General features: G+C 43.6%; 3 protein-coding genes across 4 annotated transcripts; 1 reads left to right on the forward strand and 2 right to left on the reverse strand.

The window, feature by feature from the left end:
- Positions 1–12,332: 12,332 nt before the first annotated feature.
- On the reverse strand, positions 12,333–13,621 carry LOC6526594 (casein kinase I). The gene has a single exon (XM_002087666.4). The coding sequence runs from the start codon at positions 13,423–13,425 to the stop codon at positions 12,466–12,468; it is 960 nt and encodes a 319-aa protein (XP_002087702.1). The 5' UTR covers positions 13,426–13,621; the 3' UTR covers positions 12,333–12,465.
- Positions 13,622–14,419: 798 nt separating this feature from the next.
- On the forward strand, positions 14,420–15,086 carry LOC26535128. The gene has a single exon (XM_015199100.3). It carries the CDS (start codon positions 14,495–14,497, stop codon positions 14,924–14,926), a length of 432 nt encoding a protein of 143 aa, XP_015054586.1. The 5' UTR covers positions 14,420–14,494; the 3' UTR covers positions 14,927–15,086.
- On the reverse strand, positions 14,907–18,964 carry LOC6526595 (E3 ubiquitin-protein ligase RBBP6). Of its 2 annotated transcripts, XM_015197817.2 has the most exons (3): positions 18,673–18,964; positions 16,595–18,612; positions 16,440–16,529 (listed from the first exon to the last, which is right to left on the reverse strand). In XM_015197817.2, exons 1-3 carry the CDS (start codon positions 18,839–18,841, stop codon positions 16,518–16,520), a joined length of 2,199 nt encoding a protein of 732 aa, XP_015053303.1. In that variant the 5' UTR covers positions 18,842–18,964; the 3' UTR covers positions 16,440–16,517. The 2 variants fall into 2 exon arrangements, with proteins under 2 accessions (XP_002087703.2, XP_015053303.1); XM_002087667.4 differs by having other exon boundaries at positions 14,907–18,612; positions 18,673–18,962.
- Between the last annotated feature and the right edge of the window lie 553 nt (positions 18,965–19,517).

Raw genomic sequence — 19,517 nt, forward strand, 5'->3', positions numbered from 1 at the left:
AAATTATTTTTACACAGACAAGACGCCTGTTTCTATATACACATATTCAATGTATGTACATACACCGCCCTCTGAATTGCTAAAAACATGCAAATACTTGAGGGCACACACACCGCATGGAAATAATTTCCTAATTAGTTTGATTAGTCGAAGTACTCGCGAAAATGCCTCTATGCTCACCCACTTGTCCCACTGCTCAGATCCATTAATTAGCACCGCCCACTTGGCCCCAAAGCATCGCTTTAATTGGACAAACAACGTGGGGATTCCCGATTAAAGCCACTCCATCGCAAGTCCTGGTTTTGGTCAAACAATAATTTGCTTGATTAAGAATCAATCATAATTCGATTGCCAAACATTAAAATGTGAATGAAAGCATTGCACATGGCTGAGTTCCAATCGCAGCTAATTAACATGTATTCTCTAATTGAAAGTCAGTTGTCATCTATGCAGTTTTTTTTTTTTACATTTAATTAAGTTACTGATTGCCAAGCGTGAAAAGCACTAATCACCACGGTTCGTGATTTATTATTTTTGGCAAAAGGGTTTTAATTAGTTTAGTGCCATTAAATAATGATTGGATATGGTAAATTTGATTGCGGCACCATTTCAACTCTCTCTCCTAATGGACTTCTAATCCACACAGCCAAACAAATTGCAATATGCATGGGGAAAGTTTTTCGATTTCACTTTGCTATTTGCTTAAGTGCCGGGCCACAAGGATTTCCGCTTGTCAGCAGGAAATCGAGAGAAATAAAGGAATAAAGAACTCGCTGCCTTTCGCCCCTGATTTTCTGATATTCCCTATTCCCCAATCAGTTTCTTTCCCAAAACCTGCACTCCACACTGCTGCACATAAATGCAACAAATCCGCGGAATAATATGGATGTGGCAGCCACGGGGATTCCACCAACCGGCCAACTGGGATTTACCGGGTTTTTCGCCCATTGTCACATGAGCGACCAACGGAGTTGTTGATTAAATAAAAGAGTTTCCTAAAAAGTGGAAAATGTATATATAAATATATATATGTGTACCATATAGAGGGAGCAAAGCTTCGCTGTGATAAAAAACTAAGCTGAAAATGTTTACATTTCTCATCGATTCCCTCTGGGCGGTCGGAAAAGTCGGGGGCTGGAAAATGTGGAAAGTGCAGCGAATAAATAATGCAGGCTGAAATGTCAAAGAGCGTTGTGTCAGGACGATTGCTGCGGAAGTCCTTGCGATGTCTATGTCTCAGCGAAGCGCTGCGAACTTTGCAGCATGAATAAGTCAGCTCAGCCATTGTCTGGCCGCCGGGAAAGTCGGAAAACCCCCCCTGGAAAAGCCCCCCATGCCAGCCATGCCAGCCATGTCCTTGCAGCGCAGCGTCTTCAGGACTCGTCGCCTTTTGTTAAAAAGTTGTTGACGTTGATGCTCTCTACGTGTAAAAAGGTGAACAACATTTGTAGACTACTCCGATCCAACTCCCAACTTCCAACTCCCAACTTCAGCTCGCAATCCTGACAATTGAAGTGGCATTTCGCACTCCGGCGTCATCTGTCTGCCAAGTGCCTTTTGGAGTTCGCTCACGTCACAATTATTTGCAGCAACTTGAAATTCATACCCAGCCCCTCTATCCGCATCCCCATCCCCACATCCATCCGCATCCGCAGCACTCTCCGAATTAATACATCAAACAGCCATCCGCATCCCCTTCAGACCGCAACAAAGCAAAACAAGTAATTTCCATTGGGGGTGGTGCTGTGTACTGGGTGGTTTAGTGAACATCCCCTGCGGAGCTGCGGAAAATAAGCTGGACGAGCCCTTTTCGGTCTGAACTTCCATTGTGTTTCATTACTGCATGCCAGTTTATTAAAAAATTTGTGAACTTAATGTCCAGCTGGCGGAGATGGCGATGCACGCAGCTGGAATTTAATAAAAACGTCAGAAACGAGAGCCCCTGGCAAGAAATCACAGCCCTCTAAACTTGCAGTTAGGGATGGCATGACACTCGAATTTTAATTACAATCCTACACTCTTTAATATTAACATCTAAAATATATAAAACGCAGAAAAAAAGTTTGACCACAAAGCAATAAATTATTTATTATTTATTAATTTGTTTTAATGCGACTGCTTTAGAACTAATTTTAATAAGCGAGCGAAATTGAATGAGTTGGGAAAAAACAAAAGTACATATAAGTGCGTTTTCATGAAAAACATGCATATTAAATAAATTCTTTGTTTGATTTACATTTAGCAAGGGGTTGCAGAACATTAATTTGCATCCCTTTTGTTAAAAAGGGTTTGAAAGGTTGGAATACCGCAAAAGTGAAGTGGGAAATCCTATATTTTTGTCATCTCTATCTATAATTGCTTGCCTACCCCTTGCGGTAGTTTTCCCGCCCTGGGGTAGGTTTTCCTTTCCCACTTGCCACTTTTTCGTAGTTACCACAGAGTTTCCCCCTCCTCATTTTGGGGGTGTTGCAACCCAGGGGGTGGCTTCCGTTTACCGCCCTCCCCACCTCCGCCATTAACTCACCCCTTTGCAACAACTTGTCTCGTTTGCAACTGTTGCTTCTGCTGTCTGCCCCTTCGATTTCCGTGCTGCGTGGCAGGGGCCTTTGTTTTGTTTTTCCAATGTGTCGCATCATTAATTTCGCACAGATATTTGCCTGCATGCTGCCATCGGTGGCCTTCGTCCTGCGAACGAATCACGCCTTTGTATTTGGGCCGCTGTTGTTGCCATAAATTTCGATAATGTGTCAATTTATGAATGGCCAAGCCCATGGTACCCCAAAGTTATCCATACACCCGGGCAGCAGGATTTGCAGCTGTCAGCGTCTATTGATTGTTTTATTGATGGGCCCGGATTGACTTGGCCAGCGTTTTTTATGGCCTGCCAAGTGAATGGCCAACAGCCAGACGGGCAAGATAAACAACTCTGCAATATATGGGTGAGTAAGTTGCTTTGCCTGACAGATGTTTCATTTAAATATCACTCCAAATGAAGTTGAAGGACATTGAACCAAACTCTAGCTGCTCTGAAAGTTGGAACCCTTTAATGAATTGTTTAGGAGCATGTAAAATATCATATTTATATCCCTGTTTATACGAAACTTTTCCAATTACCTATCAGCAGGGTGCACATAGGAGTTCATTAGTGGCAAAAGGGAACTACATCCTCAGCTCGAGTTAAGCCAGCAGTTCGCGTAATTAGTTGGCAAAATGCTGGGCCACTTCGAAATGTACGTAAATTGTTTAATTGTTGTGCCAAAGGAACTGAATAATTTGCTCAATTTTCGTTCATTACTCGCACTGTCTTGTTTCGTCTCGTCCTTGCAACTGGCTATATTCCAATCCATTCTCCTTCGTCCTGGCTTCATCCTGGCTTCGTCCTGGCTTTCGTCCGGCATTTCGCATCATCATCAGCACACCAACGTCGTCCTTGGTCGCATCTCATCTCTCGGCGTCATAAAAGGCACTTCATTTGCATAAATGAATTCTGTAAATTTTGAGTAGCACTTGACGCTGCCAAAGAGATCACAACCGAATGAGAAAGCCACTGGCACTGGCAGCGCAGTAGTAGGAATTCCCCATCTGGGAAAGGCTTATCCACAAACCGCAATTCAATGCGTAGGCCAAACAAATTGATATGAATGGCCTCGTTTCGCCAGGACGAAGCCAAGGTCCTCGACTCGAGAGTTGACTCGACTTTCGAGTGCAATGCATCGGCCCCGTCGGTGCTTTCTATTTAATTAACATGCAAACTCCTCGAGCGTATGCGTATTCAATGTTGCCATTCAAGAGCTCACTTCATTCGCTTCTTCATTCGCATTTTTATGTGCCTTTCTCTGCCCTCAATGGGGAAATTGCTTGGTTGGAGACTGGGTTGAATACTAGTTGTGGATGGGTAGCTGGAAAGTAGGCAGCCAGCTTTTTCGGTACTATACATAAACTCAAAAATCAGATAGCAGATATGATTTAACCCAAGGAACAGAAGTTCTACAGCAGCTATGAAGGTATCTCAAAGTATGTAATAATCAATTGCGCAGAGGTGTGTAATTATTTAAAGCATATTTCGCACCCATCTACATCCACATATATAGCTACAATATATCCTTTTGCTGCAGGGACATTCAACTTTTATCATTATGATGCGCAAACGGCAGCAACTTTTTCGCACGGTTGTAGCCCGCAAAGCAAATTAGTTACAGTTCGCGCTGCTAAGCGATTTAGTTTGTTGATTAAACTTTTCGCATAAACGCCAGGACCTCGCCCGCGGGTCGAGCGGAAAACCCAGTGAAAAAGCCAGCCCAACTCGTGAATTAATGCAGCAATTTGGTTATTATGCGTATTATAACGCATACGACGTGGGGAACGAACTTTAATTTGGCAACTTTTAACTGCAGTCTTTCAATCATAACTCACGTAACTCAATTATGACGTGAATTAGCAATTATTCTGTATGATTTAATGATTCGTAATCTTATATAAAAATGGCAATTGCCAAATCAATATTAATTAGGCTAAGCCGTCACTTCCAAACTTATCACGTATGCAAATGACGTTTGGAAACGAAACAAAACACAACGCACTCACCTGCTGGAAAAGTTTATTTTCCATGCCATTTTGAAGAGTGCAATTTGGAAATTACATTTGAATAATTGAAACAACAAATGTTTGGCAGTAGAAATTTTGACATTTTAGAGACTAACGAGGTCGCTCAATTTGATGAGACAAAGCCGGATGAATAATTCATGCAAAAAATAAACTAACTGAGCCCCCAGCCTCTCCACTCAGTCACACATGTAAGAGCACTTGTTTTTCGGCAGATCTGGGATCCCGAGACATATGTACATTTAATATAGCACCCAGGAGCAGGACACGCAGGACGAAGGACGAGGGAGCCAGGCACACAATGCCCTGGCATTTTGCTCGCCAGCTGTGGGTAATTTGTAAACGTCAGAAGGCAAACATCGAGTCCTGCCGACTATTCCCAGCTCCTGTTCCTGTTCCTGCTTCTGTTTCGAAGCCAGAGCCTGCCATGTCAGAGATCAGGACCAACGCCACACGTCCTGAATGAATTCGCACGTGTCCGGAATGAACGAAGTTGCCCGGCGACTGTTTCATTTTAAATACAATTTATTGTGCATGTCGGCTAGCTGAAACTAAACTGAGCCACACATCCCCAGCAAGCCGGCATAATCCGCATTTGCTTCCCTGGCATTTAATATTTAATGCGGCACCGAAATGTGGCAAAAATGCGATTAATAAAATAGGCCACAGAACATGTGTCATACTCGTACATGCCGGCTATGCGTGTCACTCGCTGAAAACTATTTCTATTTCTATTACTAATACTATTTCCATTTCCACTGCCATCTCGATTCCCATTCCGATCCTGGGCAGGACTCCTCCTGGCAGGACTCACGTCTTCGTACGTGCTCGATGCCAATATGCCGCTGTATTTTCCATATTTACCCGGCATAAATTCTTAATAATCCGCTCGAAAAGCTGCCACAATTGATAAGTGAAAAGCCAAAGAGCCAACATAAGTGCCACACACTGTGGCATGTGTGGAAAATGTTTATGTTCGTCTTCCCAAAACTAATGCAAAATACAACGAATACATTTTTAAATGAAATCCATAGCACAGAATTATAAATGATTGAATTGACAAATAAAGTTCCATTTGAATTTTCAAACAACAAATGGCCTTTTCAGTTACGAAGTGATTTATACATAAAACTGACCAATTTTCTGGCGAAAAATGTAATTATGAAATAAATGAGTTCCTCGGCATTCAATTAAGCAAAATATGCTTCAGAAAATTCGCTTCCTTAAATTCATAACGATGCCATTGCCGGGCAGGCAGAGCTCATTTCACGTTTGAAATATTTAATTTATTTTAATTGCGAGTCAACTCTTTTGATTTCTGCACTGCCATTGCCATTATGAGGCAGTTGTTATTTTCGCATTTATTTCTCCTTTTTGGAGAGAAGGAGCGGCAAGGAGCGGCGTTTCTCGAGCAGCCGCGACAAGTGGCAATTATGTGCTCACCCGGCCACCAAGTAGAGGAGAGCACTCAAATTGCCGCCAAGGCGGGGCCAAAATGCATTTAATTTCTTAAAGGGGCGCGTAATTAGTTTGCCTCGGTGACGGGCAGGTGCTCGTCCTCCACGGTGCACACATAAGCAGGTGCACCACGGCAGCGGAACAGCTCCTTTGGAACAGCTCCTTGGGAACACTTCCAGGAGTGCCCACTAATGTGTTTCTTTGAGGTTATGCAATTACACACTTTGCAGTCAAGCAGCAAAGTGACGTTTTTTATTAGCAAGATTTCCAAGGGCTTAATGGTTGCCATTACTCCAAAAATGTAAGTGCTCTGGGACCTGCTGAAAATATATGAGTAACCAAAATTGATAAATTTATTCAAGGAAAGAAAGGGTGCCTACAAGTAATGCAAACATCGTGACTTTTAAACACTATTATACATGATGAATAATATCCAAACACATATATCATTTATCACCTATATTGTCACCTATTATCATCAACTATCATCCCCTATAATTAGTACAGCTTTGGATAGTTAAAACCCAATACAGCTCTACTGAGCTACTGCAGCAATCAAAATTCTTCACTGTGTGATTGCAATTTGCGGTATTCGATATTAACACATTTCGCATTTGTACCCCGACATGCAGTTAATGGCCATTCCTGGCATAGAGCTCAAACACAGCTCACTTGCAAGATGCAGCCGAGTGCAGAGCACACAAAATCATGCCGACTCCTCCTCACCCCAGGCGACTTGGGCTGGCAGAGTCCTGGGGGCTGGTCATGCCACACACCCACACTCTCACACCCACACCCACACTCTCACACCCACACTCTCACACTCCCACACACACACTTTCACACACACACTCTCACACACAATTGTTTGACCTGGGGTGGCTGGCACTCCGAGGAGGAACCTGTTTTGGAGCCCACGCCACTTGGCACGTACACCTTTGTGCAGATGGATGCTGCTGCTGTTTGGCAACATGCAGTCGAGTGGCCACTTGAAGGGAACTTTGTCGCCCAGCCAGCTCTCCATTTGCGGCCCGCAGGCGCTGCCAAAGATCAAGGATCAACGAAGGAGCCGAGGCACTTCATCCGGGCTGCGACAACACGAGGGGTCCAAAACAAAAGCGCCGAGCACTTGAACTGCGTAATCGCGCCTTTCCAGAGTCCTTTGGCTCACTCGAAATTTGCATTTTTAATGCAATGACAATGCAATGAGCACAACAAATCACAATTAATGCCATAGAAAGGGTTTGTGGTCTTATGGAAAACTAAACAAAAAGCCTTTTACGAATGCGTTAAGTGCCGGCCGTAAAAGGGCTGATACCTACATTAAACCCACGCCCAAATGGCAAATATCCTGTGTGGATATCCTGGCCACACCTGCCACATGCCATCTACCACCTGGCGCTGCAATCAAAGGCTAAAGTCAACGCCCAGGCTTTTGACCCCGACTTTGGACTGACAACTTAATTGTGGTCCTCGAACAAACAAGTTCTATTTTTCGCTTTTCGCGGCGAACTTTCAACGCGCCCAATCCCAATGACAACAGCATTAATAATTCAATTTCGTGACGGAAACGGAAGCGGAAACGGAAGGGGAACTACCAACGTACCCAACGTACAGCGTTGTCTCAATATTTGGCAATTACTTGGCCTAAACCTGTGGCAGGTGCATAGCCACAGCCCACGCCACTTGGCTGAAAGCGATATCCCTGGCATAATCCGTTTAACCTCCATGTCAACTGGGTCTGTTATGACCCGACGGCAGACGCAATCTAAATTACCTTTCCCTCGCCTGGGATTGGGATTGGGTTCAGGTTCTGGTTTGGGTTTTGGGCGCCCCAGGATGTGTCGTCACATCCTGTCACAGGGCCAAAGTGTCGTTTTAATAAGCGATTCGCAGCCTCACCTTTGTCAGTGTGTGTCTGTGTATCTGTGTGTGCCGGCGATGGGATGGCCTTGTTTTCATTTTTGCTAATGGCCCACAAGTTGGCCATTGTAAATCCGACCTAAGACTTACGGCTCTCCATGCCGTTGATGATGTTCTCAGCCCAGGACATTAGCCATTTTGGGTAGGAGGAGACACCCTCATAATGCATTCCGGCAAATGATCTTATTACGCTCCGGCTACAAAAGGATGTATGAATGGCCGGTGTTCCGCCTCAAAATTGCAAAATCTCCGCACTTAAGTACCAGCTGTTGAACTCGCCGTGCCATAGAAAGTGTACTGTGCTAATGCCACCCTAAGAAGCCATACATACATGGGCATTTTACTACCCATTAGATGCTAAAGGCTGAACTCTCAATCTGCACAACTCAATCTGCGAAAGTCCTGCTGTGGTGGCTGGATAACTACAAATGCGTTGGGCAATTTGTAAATGTAACTAACAGATACAAATCTGCTCGGAAAAAGAAGAGCGCACATAATCAAAATTAAAATAAGAATCTCATCGCTCAGCCGCAGATACAGATACATTCCGAGAGATATGACACTGTGAACAAACGACCCAAACAAATTACACATTTTCCTTTGCTTTATTGTCGGCAATTTATTCGCAGCTAAATTGAAATACACACCATTTACCTGCAGACAACAACGCACAGCCGCTGACTCCCGGTGACATTGACAAACTGGAGCAGCGAAATGGATGCGAAAGTGGGGGCCAGTTGGTTGGGGTTTTAGTTCTGGAGCAGAGCCAGATCGTGACATCATCTCGTCCCATTGCCCCGGGAGTCAAAGTTGGGGGTCAAAGGCGGCTGGGTTGGGTTGTGGCGGCTTGACATCATCCAAGCCCGCAGGAAAATTCCATTAAAAATATCAATTTCGATCAGCTTGTTAATTAAGTCACTGCGAAATAAAAACGTTCTATTCGTGGTTCAAAAAGTATTCAAAATACCCTTGCCAATAAGATTTACAAAAAGTAACTCGAATATTTATAACAAGTTGTAGTCATATAGCTAGAGTTTGATTACCTTTATTAGATAATAAATATTGAATATCTAAGGATTCATTTTCTTAAATTCCTTATCCGCAGAAACAGCATATTTGCAAATTTAGCGAAGCAATTAACAGCTATAAACAGCGTTTAACGCAACAACGCAACTTCTGAAACGTATTTGCCCAAGTGGAGTGGCCACACGTATCCTTGCCCACTATATACCCATACATACCCATATATCCTGCGACTAACTTCCAGGAACAAGGCTCAATTGGCGTGCTGAATGAATGGCGCTGGCTCGGCAGAGTTTTTGATTTTAATTTAGATAAAGTGCGCTATGGAAATCAGTTTCGCTGTAACTTTCCCGTTTATCCGCACTCGAATCGCGGCCCCAGACAACTAAACACTCCATAAATACAATAGCAACAACAGCCGAAGAGTGGGCGTGGCAGATCGGAGGGCGTAGGGGGTGGGGGGGTCGAGCTTAAGGTAAGCTGTAAATTGCACGCTTTCATGTAGATAATTAATCACCGCGAACTCCAGTTTCGTGGGTAGTATCGCTACTCTTTCACTGGCCATTGAAGATTTGCTTTTGCGGCGAATGCAAATGTAAATGTGAATGTGAATGTGAATGCGAATGTAAATGCAGTACCATGCAAATTTATTCCCGATCTTATCCGTATCCGTATAATTTTAACCCGGCAACACAATGCGAGTCCTCGAAGTATTGTGTAGTTCGAGATTTATTGGCGGCGCCATTTTCGGAGGCATTCGCGGAAGTCAAATCAATTATACGCCCTGTTGGCCACTCGATGCACGAGAGGAAATTGAAATTATTTGATATAAATTAATGCAATTAACCACTCAGCTAAGCGAGGTGAGGGATTAGTGTTTTAATGGTTCAGCTAAAGAATAAGATACAAATGCTTGATAAAAACATTTATTTGGTTATTCTGGCACGAGGTGCAAGTTAAACCACTCACTTCGATTCAAATCTGCTCATACATTGACAATTTAGTTTATTTTTGTGCTAGGAAAATGCACTTACAGTAGCAAATCAAATGGAATGCCCATTTATTTAAAGTAAAATAAATTCATCGGCTGAAGTAAATACATTTATAAAGTATACACTTCGCTCTAGTCTCTAGTCCTTGGCTATTGCTGGAAAACAATCAGAAGGACGAAGGCACTCGAAACTCAATCGCCAGAGCAGCTGGTCCTGGGATGGGAATACAAGGACCTTCACATTTGGCATTGCAGATGGGGAATTATTTAAATGTAACTCAATTTCGAACGCAATATGCGCTTCGGTAGCACTTCGACTTGCACTTCTTCTGCCGTAATACATGATATTTTGATTTCATTTATTTACAAGTTCAATTTGTGCACATTATTTTTCCAATATTAAGCTTTGATGCGACTGCAGTCCATCGGAAAAAGCAAACGAAAATCAATTCAATTTGCAGTTGCCAAGCGCAAAGCGAATGCCAAATGAAGATGACTAATACTCGTGACGATGGGTGCATAAATCCCATCAGCCAACAGCCGCCATCTCCTTGGAAATGGAAACACGGCCAGGACTCTTTCACACATCGCAAAAAAGAAAGTTGTGTCCTTTGCATTAGCAACCTCAAGTTCAGCTTGTCGTGCTGGAAAAGTTGCTGGAAAAGCTGGAAAAATGCAGCAGACGACGAACAATTGCCGGCGAAAATAAAAGTAGGAAAAGGAGCGAGTTTTCCTTTTTTGCGAGCTGTTTCTTCAGTTGCTGCACATAATTACATGAAAAGAAAATTAGTGTCGAGATTCGCCTTGAGCGGCTCTCCAGGTGAAAACTTTTAATGAGCAATTTTCTCACAAATTCCCAAGTGTTGCCGCATTTAATTTTTTAATGAGAGAATTTCTTTCTTTCAGCCGCACACAAAAAAGAGTGCAAAAATCTGGCAGCAAAGATTTCCATTTCCATTACAAGCACTTTCCCCCATTTTGGGTTCTCAATCAGTTTCGACTTCATTTAGGACTCGCATATTTCTTTGGCCTTTGGACCGCTTTCGAAGTGCGTAATTGGGTGGCTAAGTGGGTGTGGATTTGGAAGTGGGTGCTGCTCCATCTAGGTGTTTGTTTTTATTTATCGGCGGCACAGGGAGTGCGCCCCGACCCATGTTAATGGCCGATTGACACGCCACTTGGCCTTGATGGGGCTTTTAGCCCGGCTCGCACTTGACTGCTGCTCCCAAAAAAAAAAAAAGAGAGACTGCTGCTCCCAAAAAAAAAAAAAAAGAGAGACTGCTGCTCCACACTTTCACAGTCACAGAGGATTAATGGGTGGGGGAAAAGTGCTCGTTCTCGTCCAGGCGATTCCCACACTCGGCCAACGAGGTGCTAAGCGAGCGTGCTGATTGCTGCCATTTTTGATAAGAAGTCCGCATTAATAATTCCCTTGCGTTGCTTCCCACCGTTTTGTCCAGTTCGGTGATATATGACTTCGACTCCAAATGCCTCATTAACACCAGCTACTTCACACCTAACATCCTGGCATGGCAGACAATTTAGGAAGTCATATACAATTAGTACTCGGACATAAATAACAGCTCATAACTGGAATGCCTGCCAAAGAAATCTTTCTGAAAATATGCTGAACCAAGAACCATTGCCAATTATATCTATGATTTATAAATCAAAGCTGAATTCCAAACCATTTTCGACATATTGCCAAGCAAATTGAAAATTCTTCCCGAAGCACAGACGGCTTTCTTGAACTAAATCCAAGGATGGCCGACTACACGGACCTGTTCAGGTGCCACAAGGCAGTGATGATCCTAACCGAGGAGGTGGGACTCCCACTCGCAACCGCTCCCTCACCCTGAGGGAGTGGATGCTGGTCAAGATTGCTGCCACATAAACAGGCAAATAAAGAGCCATTTGGTGTGCTTTCATATTCATAAATCTGGCTGGCCGGCAAAATAGTTCCACTGGCCACGTCCATAAATCGACATCTCTTCCCAGAACCAAGTGACTGGTGGGTGGGTGGCTCCAAGGACTGACTGCCGACTAAATCAAGTGTCTGTTCGGTGTCAGTTTAATTGCAAACGTAAATTGGATGCTGTCATTTGCTACGTTTTCATTTGTTCGAAACTTGCTCAGCCCTTCTGCTCTCCTTCTCAGATGAAATCTGTGCAGCATGCAGCATGCTGCATGGAGCATGGCACCCCTGGCTGTTTCCATTGACTTTTGCTGCCATCCCTTCTGTTCTGACGGACACTTCTGCCAGCTGCCCGAGAATCTCAACTCACAACTCGTAGCTGCTGCCCGGAATGCAAACGTTGCACAAATGCCAGTTTTGTTAATTGGACTCATTTTGGTAGCTGGCAGCTTGTGTATTTTAAATTGGCATTTGTGGCATCTAGAAAAGTCCGACGCTTTTATTCAACATGCAACATGCAACATGCTACCCTACATCCTGCAGTCCGTTGCCCTTAGACGACTCCCAATTCGACCTCGTTCCCCACTCCGTCGCCACCTTTCTCCGCGTTACTCTCGACCAGGTCCCAGTCGTAGATATGGTCATTGATGTATTTCATGCTGTACATCAAGGCCAAGAAGGAGCACCTGATCATCCGATAGTCCGGCTCCTCTTCGAAGCCCAGTCTGCGGGTGTAGTCAATGTAAGTGTAGAACTCCGTTGGATAGCCGGCACACAGGCTCTTCGGCGACGTGGACAGCTTCATCTCGGTGATCATCTCGTGCTTCTGCTCCCTGCTGTTGGCCACCAGGCCTTGCCACGGCAGTCTACCACGTAGCAGATACATGAGGACGTATCCCACCGACTCCATATCGTCCCGCCGGCTCTGCTCTCCACCGCACAGGGCATTGATGGAGGCGTAGCGGGCGGTGCCGGTGAGCCGGGTGCCACGCCTTTGGCGCACATGTTTGTTCTCCGTCATGTCCCAGTACCGCTTGGCCAGACCGAAGTCGATGAGGTGCAGGCGGTGGCTAGTGTCGCCGCAGCCCATTAGGAAGTTGTCCGGCTTGATGTCGCGGTGCAGGTAGCGATAGGAGTGCAGGTACTCCAAACGCTCCACCATCTGCTCGCCCAGCATGAGCACCGTCTTTGTGGAGAAGCGGCGATGGCACAACACGAACAGGTTCTCCAGCGACTGACCGAGCAACTCCATCACCATCACATTGTGCCGCTTGTTCGAGAGGAACTGATAGGTGGACGGAAAGCCCATGCCATGCCTGAGCAGATTGTACACCGTGTACTCGGTGGGCAGGTGCGAACCGCCGACATCTTTGCGCTCCACCTTGAGGGCTACGTGGAGGCCCGAGCCCAGGTGCTTGCCCTCGTAGATGTCGCCAAAGGAGCCGGAGCCCAGTCTTCGGGTCACCACAATGCTGTTGATGCGGAGCATGGTTTCCAGTTCGTAGTCCTCCATTTACTCGCTTCCAAGGTTTACTATTCTCTAGAAGATATTCTCTACAAAATGACTAAATGATTTTATCGCTAAGCTTTTCTACGCGCACACTGTTGTAGCGGCCAATGTTATCGATAAACGTAGATTTCCGGACTATCAAGCTGTGGGGTATTCCACCAACTTCCTTTGCAACAAGTTCATGATCAAAAATATATGATCCATGTACATACATTGAAATGCTAATTATTGGCCATTTTTCGTAAAAAGGTTTGGATAGACATAGTTATCTATGTTTATAAGCAGCACAAAACTGTCTTTATTTTAGCTGTGAGCGCATTTTTAACCAAGTTATGGCGAAAACGCCGATTGAAAATATCCGATTTTAACAAAAAAATGTTTTTCGATTTTTTGATAAAAATAACCCGTTTTTTTCCGATAGCAGTAAAAATAGTTGTCCAAATGTGGAATGCCATACCTCGTTGAATTCGTAACAAAATTCCCTATCGATCCATGTACATACATTAAAATGCTAATTTTTGGACATTTTTCGCAAATTTTGATGATGGTACCCCTTATCGAAAATGCGAAAATTTATCAAGTTTTTTTTTTTTTGAAAATCAAAAAAGTTGGGATAGACATAGTTAGATATGTTTATTAACAGCACAAAACTGTCTTTATTTTAGCTGTGAGCACATTTTTAACCAAGTTATGGCGAAAACGCCGATTGAAAATATCCGATTTTTAACAAAAAAATGTTTTTCGATTTTTTGATAAAAATAATCCGTTTTTTTTCGATAGCAGTGAAAATATTTATCCAAATGTGGAATGCCATACCTCGTTGAATTCGTAACAAAATTCCCTATCGATCCATGTACATGCATTGAAATGCTAATTTTTGGCCATTTTTCGCAAATTTTGATGATGGTAAGTGAAGCTCCCATCAAGTTAACCCCTTATATGTTCTGCTCGTTAGGCGTATAAACTATTCAAATATAATCCCTTTATCTCTTAGTCTCAGAAATATATATCAAATCTGATTCACATGGTCAAAACTATCAAATCAAATTTTAATAAAGAGCATTAAAACAAAATGTTTGCGCAAAAGCATAAATCGCTTATATCCGATGCTCAAGTATTTAAAACAATGCAATCCGAATACGAACCGAGAGTGAACCAACTGGAAAAAGATGTTTACGAGTGCTGCCGAATGTTGAACCAAGTCGAAAAAGCCAAAGATAACACCACTATATGGAAAAACCCCAGGGAAGTGGAAAAGTATGTATCCTGGGAGTTCGATATGCGAGATTTTCCCATGGAAAATATTCGCATTCAACTGAAGAATGAACTCGTTTACGTTCGTGCCTATTATAAGAATCTAAATATCAGGCGAGAGATTATTATGCCCCAAAATGTGGATACCTCAAAACTTACGGCGATGCTGACACCCTGCGGAATTCTTACTATATCTGTTCCAATTGTACAACTGATATCAGAAGACGAGGTGCTGAACTATTCCATATAATTAATGTATTCGATTTTGTGTTTTGTGTTATAATTATGTTATATTTTATTAAATCTTAATCATAACTTTTGGAGGTATGTCTTACTGGGGGTATGCTGAGTGTGAAAAATGCAAGTCCTTTGAAGTGGCAGAGTTCTGTGGCTTGGGGCAAGGTGTCCAGCACATCACAGATTCTGGTCTGCGAAATAGATTGGGATTCAGTTTCATGTTGACCCTGGGCTGGTACATGACATCGGGTGGACAGGGGAATATCATAATGTGCGGAGTGGGTCGAAGGAAAGGGGATTGGCTCCTAATTTGCTCGTCGACTCTGAAGCTCTGCAAGAGCTCTCGTTTCAGCTCCTCCACAATGCTTTTCGGGCTGAAGGACTCCTTCTCCACATCGGTAAATAGCTTCGGACAACAAAGATCCCCTCGATTGCTCAATTTTGTACTATCCAGACCTCGCGTTGCTGTGAATCTGCTTCCATATTCACTCTGAGGCTGGCCAGGATACGATGATTTGGGATCGGCATCGGGATAGCAAACCATTTGCATATTTTTCGGCTTGTGGCTAGTTTCCTGTACATTATTTCCTGGTGAGGAACCACTGGAGCATCTACTTATGGTGGATACTAAACTTTGAGTGGATGTTTTGGGTGACAAGAACCCTTTTCCTAAAGGTTTAGGATCTGTAATGTGTATCGATGGTCCTGGGAAACTTCGTGGACTTTGGCGCGGCCAACTACTAGTTTTTCTTGGGAATACCTCACATTTCCTATCCTCGCCAAAGTGAAAATTGTGACTCTGTGATCTGTGGCATTCACTTCTGTCTTCGTTCTTTCTGTCCCGATTTTCCCTTGTGCAAAGTGATTTTGTACTGCTACCAGAACTGCAAATTGTCCCACTAAGTGAACTTTGCGAGCTATTTGTTTGCAGGACTACCTTCTTGGGCGCTGATTTTTCGAGGCTGTTATCCATCCTTTTTAGGCTCGACCTTTTGGTTACATCGCTTGGCAACAAAGTCGGTGGTCTAGAGGACCAGCAGTGGTCTGGATCTGGCTTAGAACTATGGGACTTGGACTGACTGGTCAAGCTCCATCTGGTGACGTGGTGATGACGAGGAGGAAGGTGCTCTGAAGAAATGCTGGTACCTACAGGCATTTCGGGTGGCTTGGAACTGGCCATAATGCTCATCCTTTTGCTGAAATGCTCTTGAGAATTCGTGGCCGCTTGAATTCTTGACAAACTGCTTGCGGAGCTGTTTTCGGTAGAGGAACCACTTTTGTGGTCAAAGTGCGAGGGGGAAAACCTGACATTTCTGAATTGATTTTCCCCACTAGCACTTTCACAAATTGTGCTTCCACTACTTTGTCTCAATTCTGATAGAGCGGCTACTTTAGCTTCAACATTATTGCTTTTACAGGATATGCCGCGATCCCCAACGATTTTCGATGACACTATTCGCGGACTGCCCGTCAAACTCACATCAGTGGCCCGAATCGTTAGGCAGATGTTAATTTCACTTGTCCCAATGGGATCTTCGCTTTTTCTCTCACTGTAGAGACTGCAATTTCCACTGGACACGCGATCGAATTCCTTTGTAGGCAAATCAGCAGTTGGCCTGAAATATTGACTGGTTCGTTTACTTAATCCCCAATCGAAGTGGTCATAGTCATCGTTATTTACCTTCGATCGTTGGTTGGTTGAGCTGAGAACATTGTACATGGAGTACTGGTGAAAGATCTCTTTGTTATTTTCGGGCAGCTGATTGTTGGTTCCCCTGTAAACAGTGGGATAATGGCACTCCTTGCCCCTTTTCAAGCCATATTTTTGGGCTTCACCATCCCGAGACGGAACTTCTAGATTTTCGGAACCCAAGGAGTGATCACTTGCTACCCGAGAATTGAATATGAATTCGGACCTCTGATTAGATATTTGGGCACAGTTTAGAATTGGCTGTCCTGACTTACAATTCTTCAACACTTTGGATTTGTTGCTAAAAATGTGCGACTTCGACAAGCGCAGTTTTGACCTCTTAAAAAATCCCGATATTTTCTGCTTCATTGTTTTTCGCTTCCGATCCTTACCAACATCATAAAGTGATGTTTGCGGCCTAAATGACTTATCGGCAAAAGTATCACAGCCCGAATGTGATCTTTCGGGTATATATTCCCCTTTTTGGGAATAGGTATATCTGCGTTGCTTCTTTTTATACGGTATCTCGATGGTGAAAAATATGGACGATGGGGATTGACCGCTGTCACGTATTCTATGTGGAATTTCTGAGCCATCGTTGAAGTCTGTGAAGCGCACAAAGTCAACCGACTTTTTTCTATCTGGTTTATGACTACGCGTTTTATAACTACCATCACCGTTTGACTTATCGTACTGTCCAAAAGTTTCAGTTCTTAGTTTCACTGGCTTAGGTATTTCATCTATAACTTTTTTCGGGCGATATCTGTGAGGAAGTTCTTCTTTGAATATTTTTTTATGGGTGCTAGATAAAGAACGTTCTGCGTAGCTGGGCAGTTTATATTGGTTTTCAGATGCTCTATGAGGACTCTCTTCCACATTAAATCTATCATCTTGGACTTTAGCATACTTTTTGGGCTGAGTAAGACGGAAAATGTTGTTCGAAATTTCTTCGTAATTTATTGGTTCTTCTCTTTTCTCTTTCAAATAATTCCTACGTAGAATTTCTTCTGGTTGGTTTTTGCGTTTACTTCTATTAGATTTCACATGACGAGTTTCGACTTCTGTTAAAGGCGGTTCTATAAGCTCGTTGACTTTAGATACCCTTTCAGGCTTATAAATTTTGGTTGGATAGCTCTGAGAATGTGCTTTAGCATAACTTTTGTAGTAGTGAGGTTGAGGTTTCGGAAATGGATGAGCTTTTCTAGTTTCTTTGTAATCTGGGTAGTCATGGAATTCTTCATATGGCTTTTGGTAGGCTTCACGCGTTGGTTCCTCATAATACTCTCTATAATTCTTGTAATTCTCAGGAGGTTCATCATAGTCATCGTCACTCCTGTATTCCGTGGAGTCATCTGCGTAATAATTTGAGGCATAGTTGGGTGGCAAAGATCCCGACGCCTGCCTATAATTCGGTTTCATCCTATAAGAACTGGATTTTAAATGACGCGGAACAGTTCCTCTGACATCCCGATGGTAATCATCTTGAGTTGGGTGTTTAGGGTGGAGATAGCGATAGTCCCTTTCAGCTTTTCTGTGGTGTCTGTTGTTTAACCTTCGACCATTAGGGTAGTGGTCAAGAGGACTTTCATATTCGTTGTTTATTCTTGGATCTTGCTTTCTGGGATAATCAGTGGTTGGGACGACTCGCTGGGGTTCATCCTCCTCCATTTCATAGGATGCATCTGGGTAATAGTTATCACACGTTTTCCCCGTCTCAAAGTCTGGAAAGTGGATCCTTTTACTCGCATAGTAACCCGCAGAATCGACCGATGGAGAGGGGGAAACTAAACCCATTTCGGCACGACTTCGTCCTGGTTTAATTGGTCCATAATGGAGGTGACGACGTCTGTCGGAATAGGCAAAGTTATCTCTTCGACGGTCAGGAGTTCGTGGCGAATAGTTTCGATGATCCAAATCAGCATGTCCGTGAGTATAGAATTTATTGGGTGCCCCAAATGACATCGCACTCTCCGTAATTGGATTGGACAATCCTCCGCCGGGTGCTCGTCCTAGATTTGCGTTTAAATTCGGGTTAGTGGACGATTGGCAAATGTTGTTAATCAACTCACGCTTTCCATGGCAAACGGAGGTCCTTGGCGACGTAATCTGGTTTTGGTGGTCACGGCACACTCCGCCCGAAATATCGACATTGAAAAACATTAATGTACGATTCCATTCATCCGAGTCCTTGGAGCTCTCCAATTGGATTAAGCTCTGATTCGTCAACGTAAATGACATTTTCAGCAGCCACGGAACTCATGCTCCCCAGAGTCGTCATCAAATTGAACTGCAAATTTAATTCATACCGACTGTTTGCTTATGTCACTGTCCGATTTTTTGATACTCTTTTCAAATGCTCAACAATAAGATTTATTTGAAGATCAGAAGATCTGCACATCTAGGTAAACAGAGTGTCCCTTGACCCATTTTATTATCCCAACGAATGCCATTAACTTTCGCTTCCTTTGCTGTTTGCAGCTTCCGCATTTAATTGCAGTATAAATGCACAAAGGATGTGCGAACCGGGATGGAAATCTGGATGACGATGGAACGATGGTCGTCATTACTTGAAGGGTGCTAGAAAATATGTTTTTAATTGCGGAAATATTTCCATTTCACAAATAGATGCGATAATTATTCAGAATGGCGCGAATTTCCATCACATTAAAAGTGCAGACAATGGCGGGATAGTAAAATGCAGCTAGCGGGATAATGAAAATCGTGTTCAAGTGCGGAAATGCTGAAAATTATTTCAATGAAACACAACTAAGTGCTTTTTAAGTGCCCCCAACGGTGGCACAAACCGAACGGAAATGGACGCAGACGAGAATTGGTTGGGTGTTTTTGCTCGGGAGAGAGAGGACTTGGTGACAGGACACGCAGGACACACAGGACCCTTACGACCCCCCAAACT

This window comes from Drosophila yakuba, chromosome 2L (genome assembly GCF_016746365.2).
Source record: "Drosophila yakuba strain Tai18E2 chromosome 2L, Prin_Dyak_Tai18E2_2.1, whole genome shotgun sequence".
NCBI classification, from domain to species: Eukaryota; Metazoa; Arthropoda; class Insecta; order Diptera; family Drosophilidae; genus Drosophila; species Drosophila yakuba.

Excerpts from the sequence above, each read along its gene's own strand:
- LOC26535128 (XM_015199100.3), top strand. The coding sequence starts at position 14,495 with ATGTTTGCGCAAAAGCATAAATCGCTTATATCCGATGCTCAAGTATTT.
- LOC6526595 (XM_002087667.4), bottom strand. The coding sequence starts at position 18,841 with ATGTCATTTACGTTGACGAATCAGAGCTTAATCCAATTGGAGAGCTCC. Across the intron at positions 18,613-18,672 it reads CTCCGTTTGCCATGGAAAGC|GACGAGCACCCGGCGGAGGA; the intron begins GTGAGTTGATTA and ends ACGCAAATCTAG.
- LOC6526594 (XM_002087666.4), bottom strand. The coding sequence starts at position 13,425 with ATGGAGGACTACGAACTGGAAACCATGCTCCGCATCAACAGCATTGTG.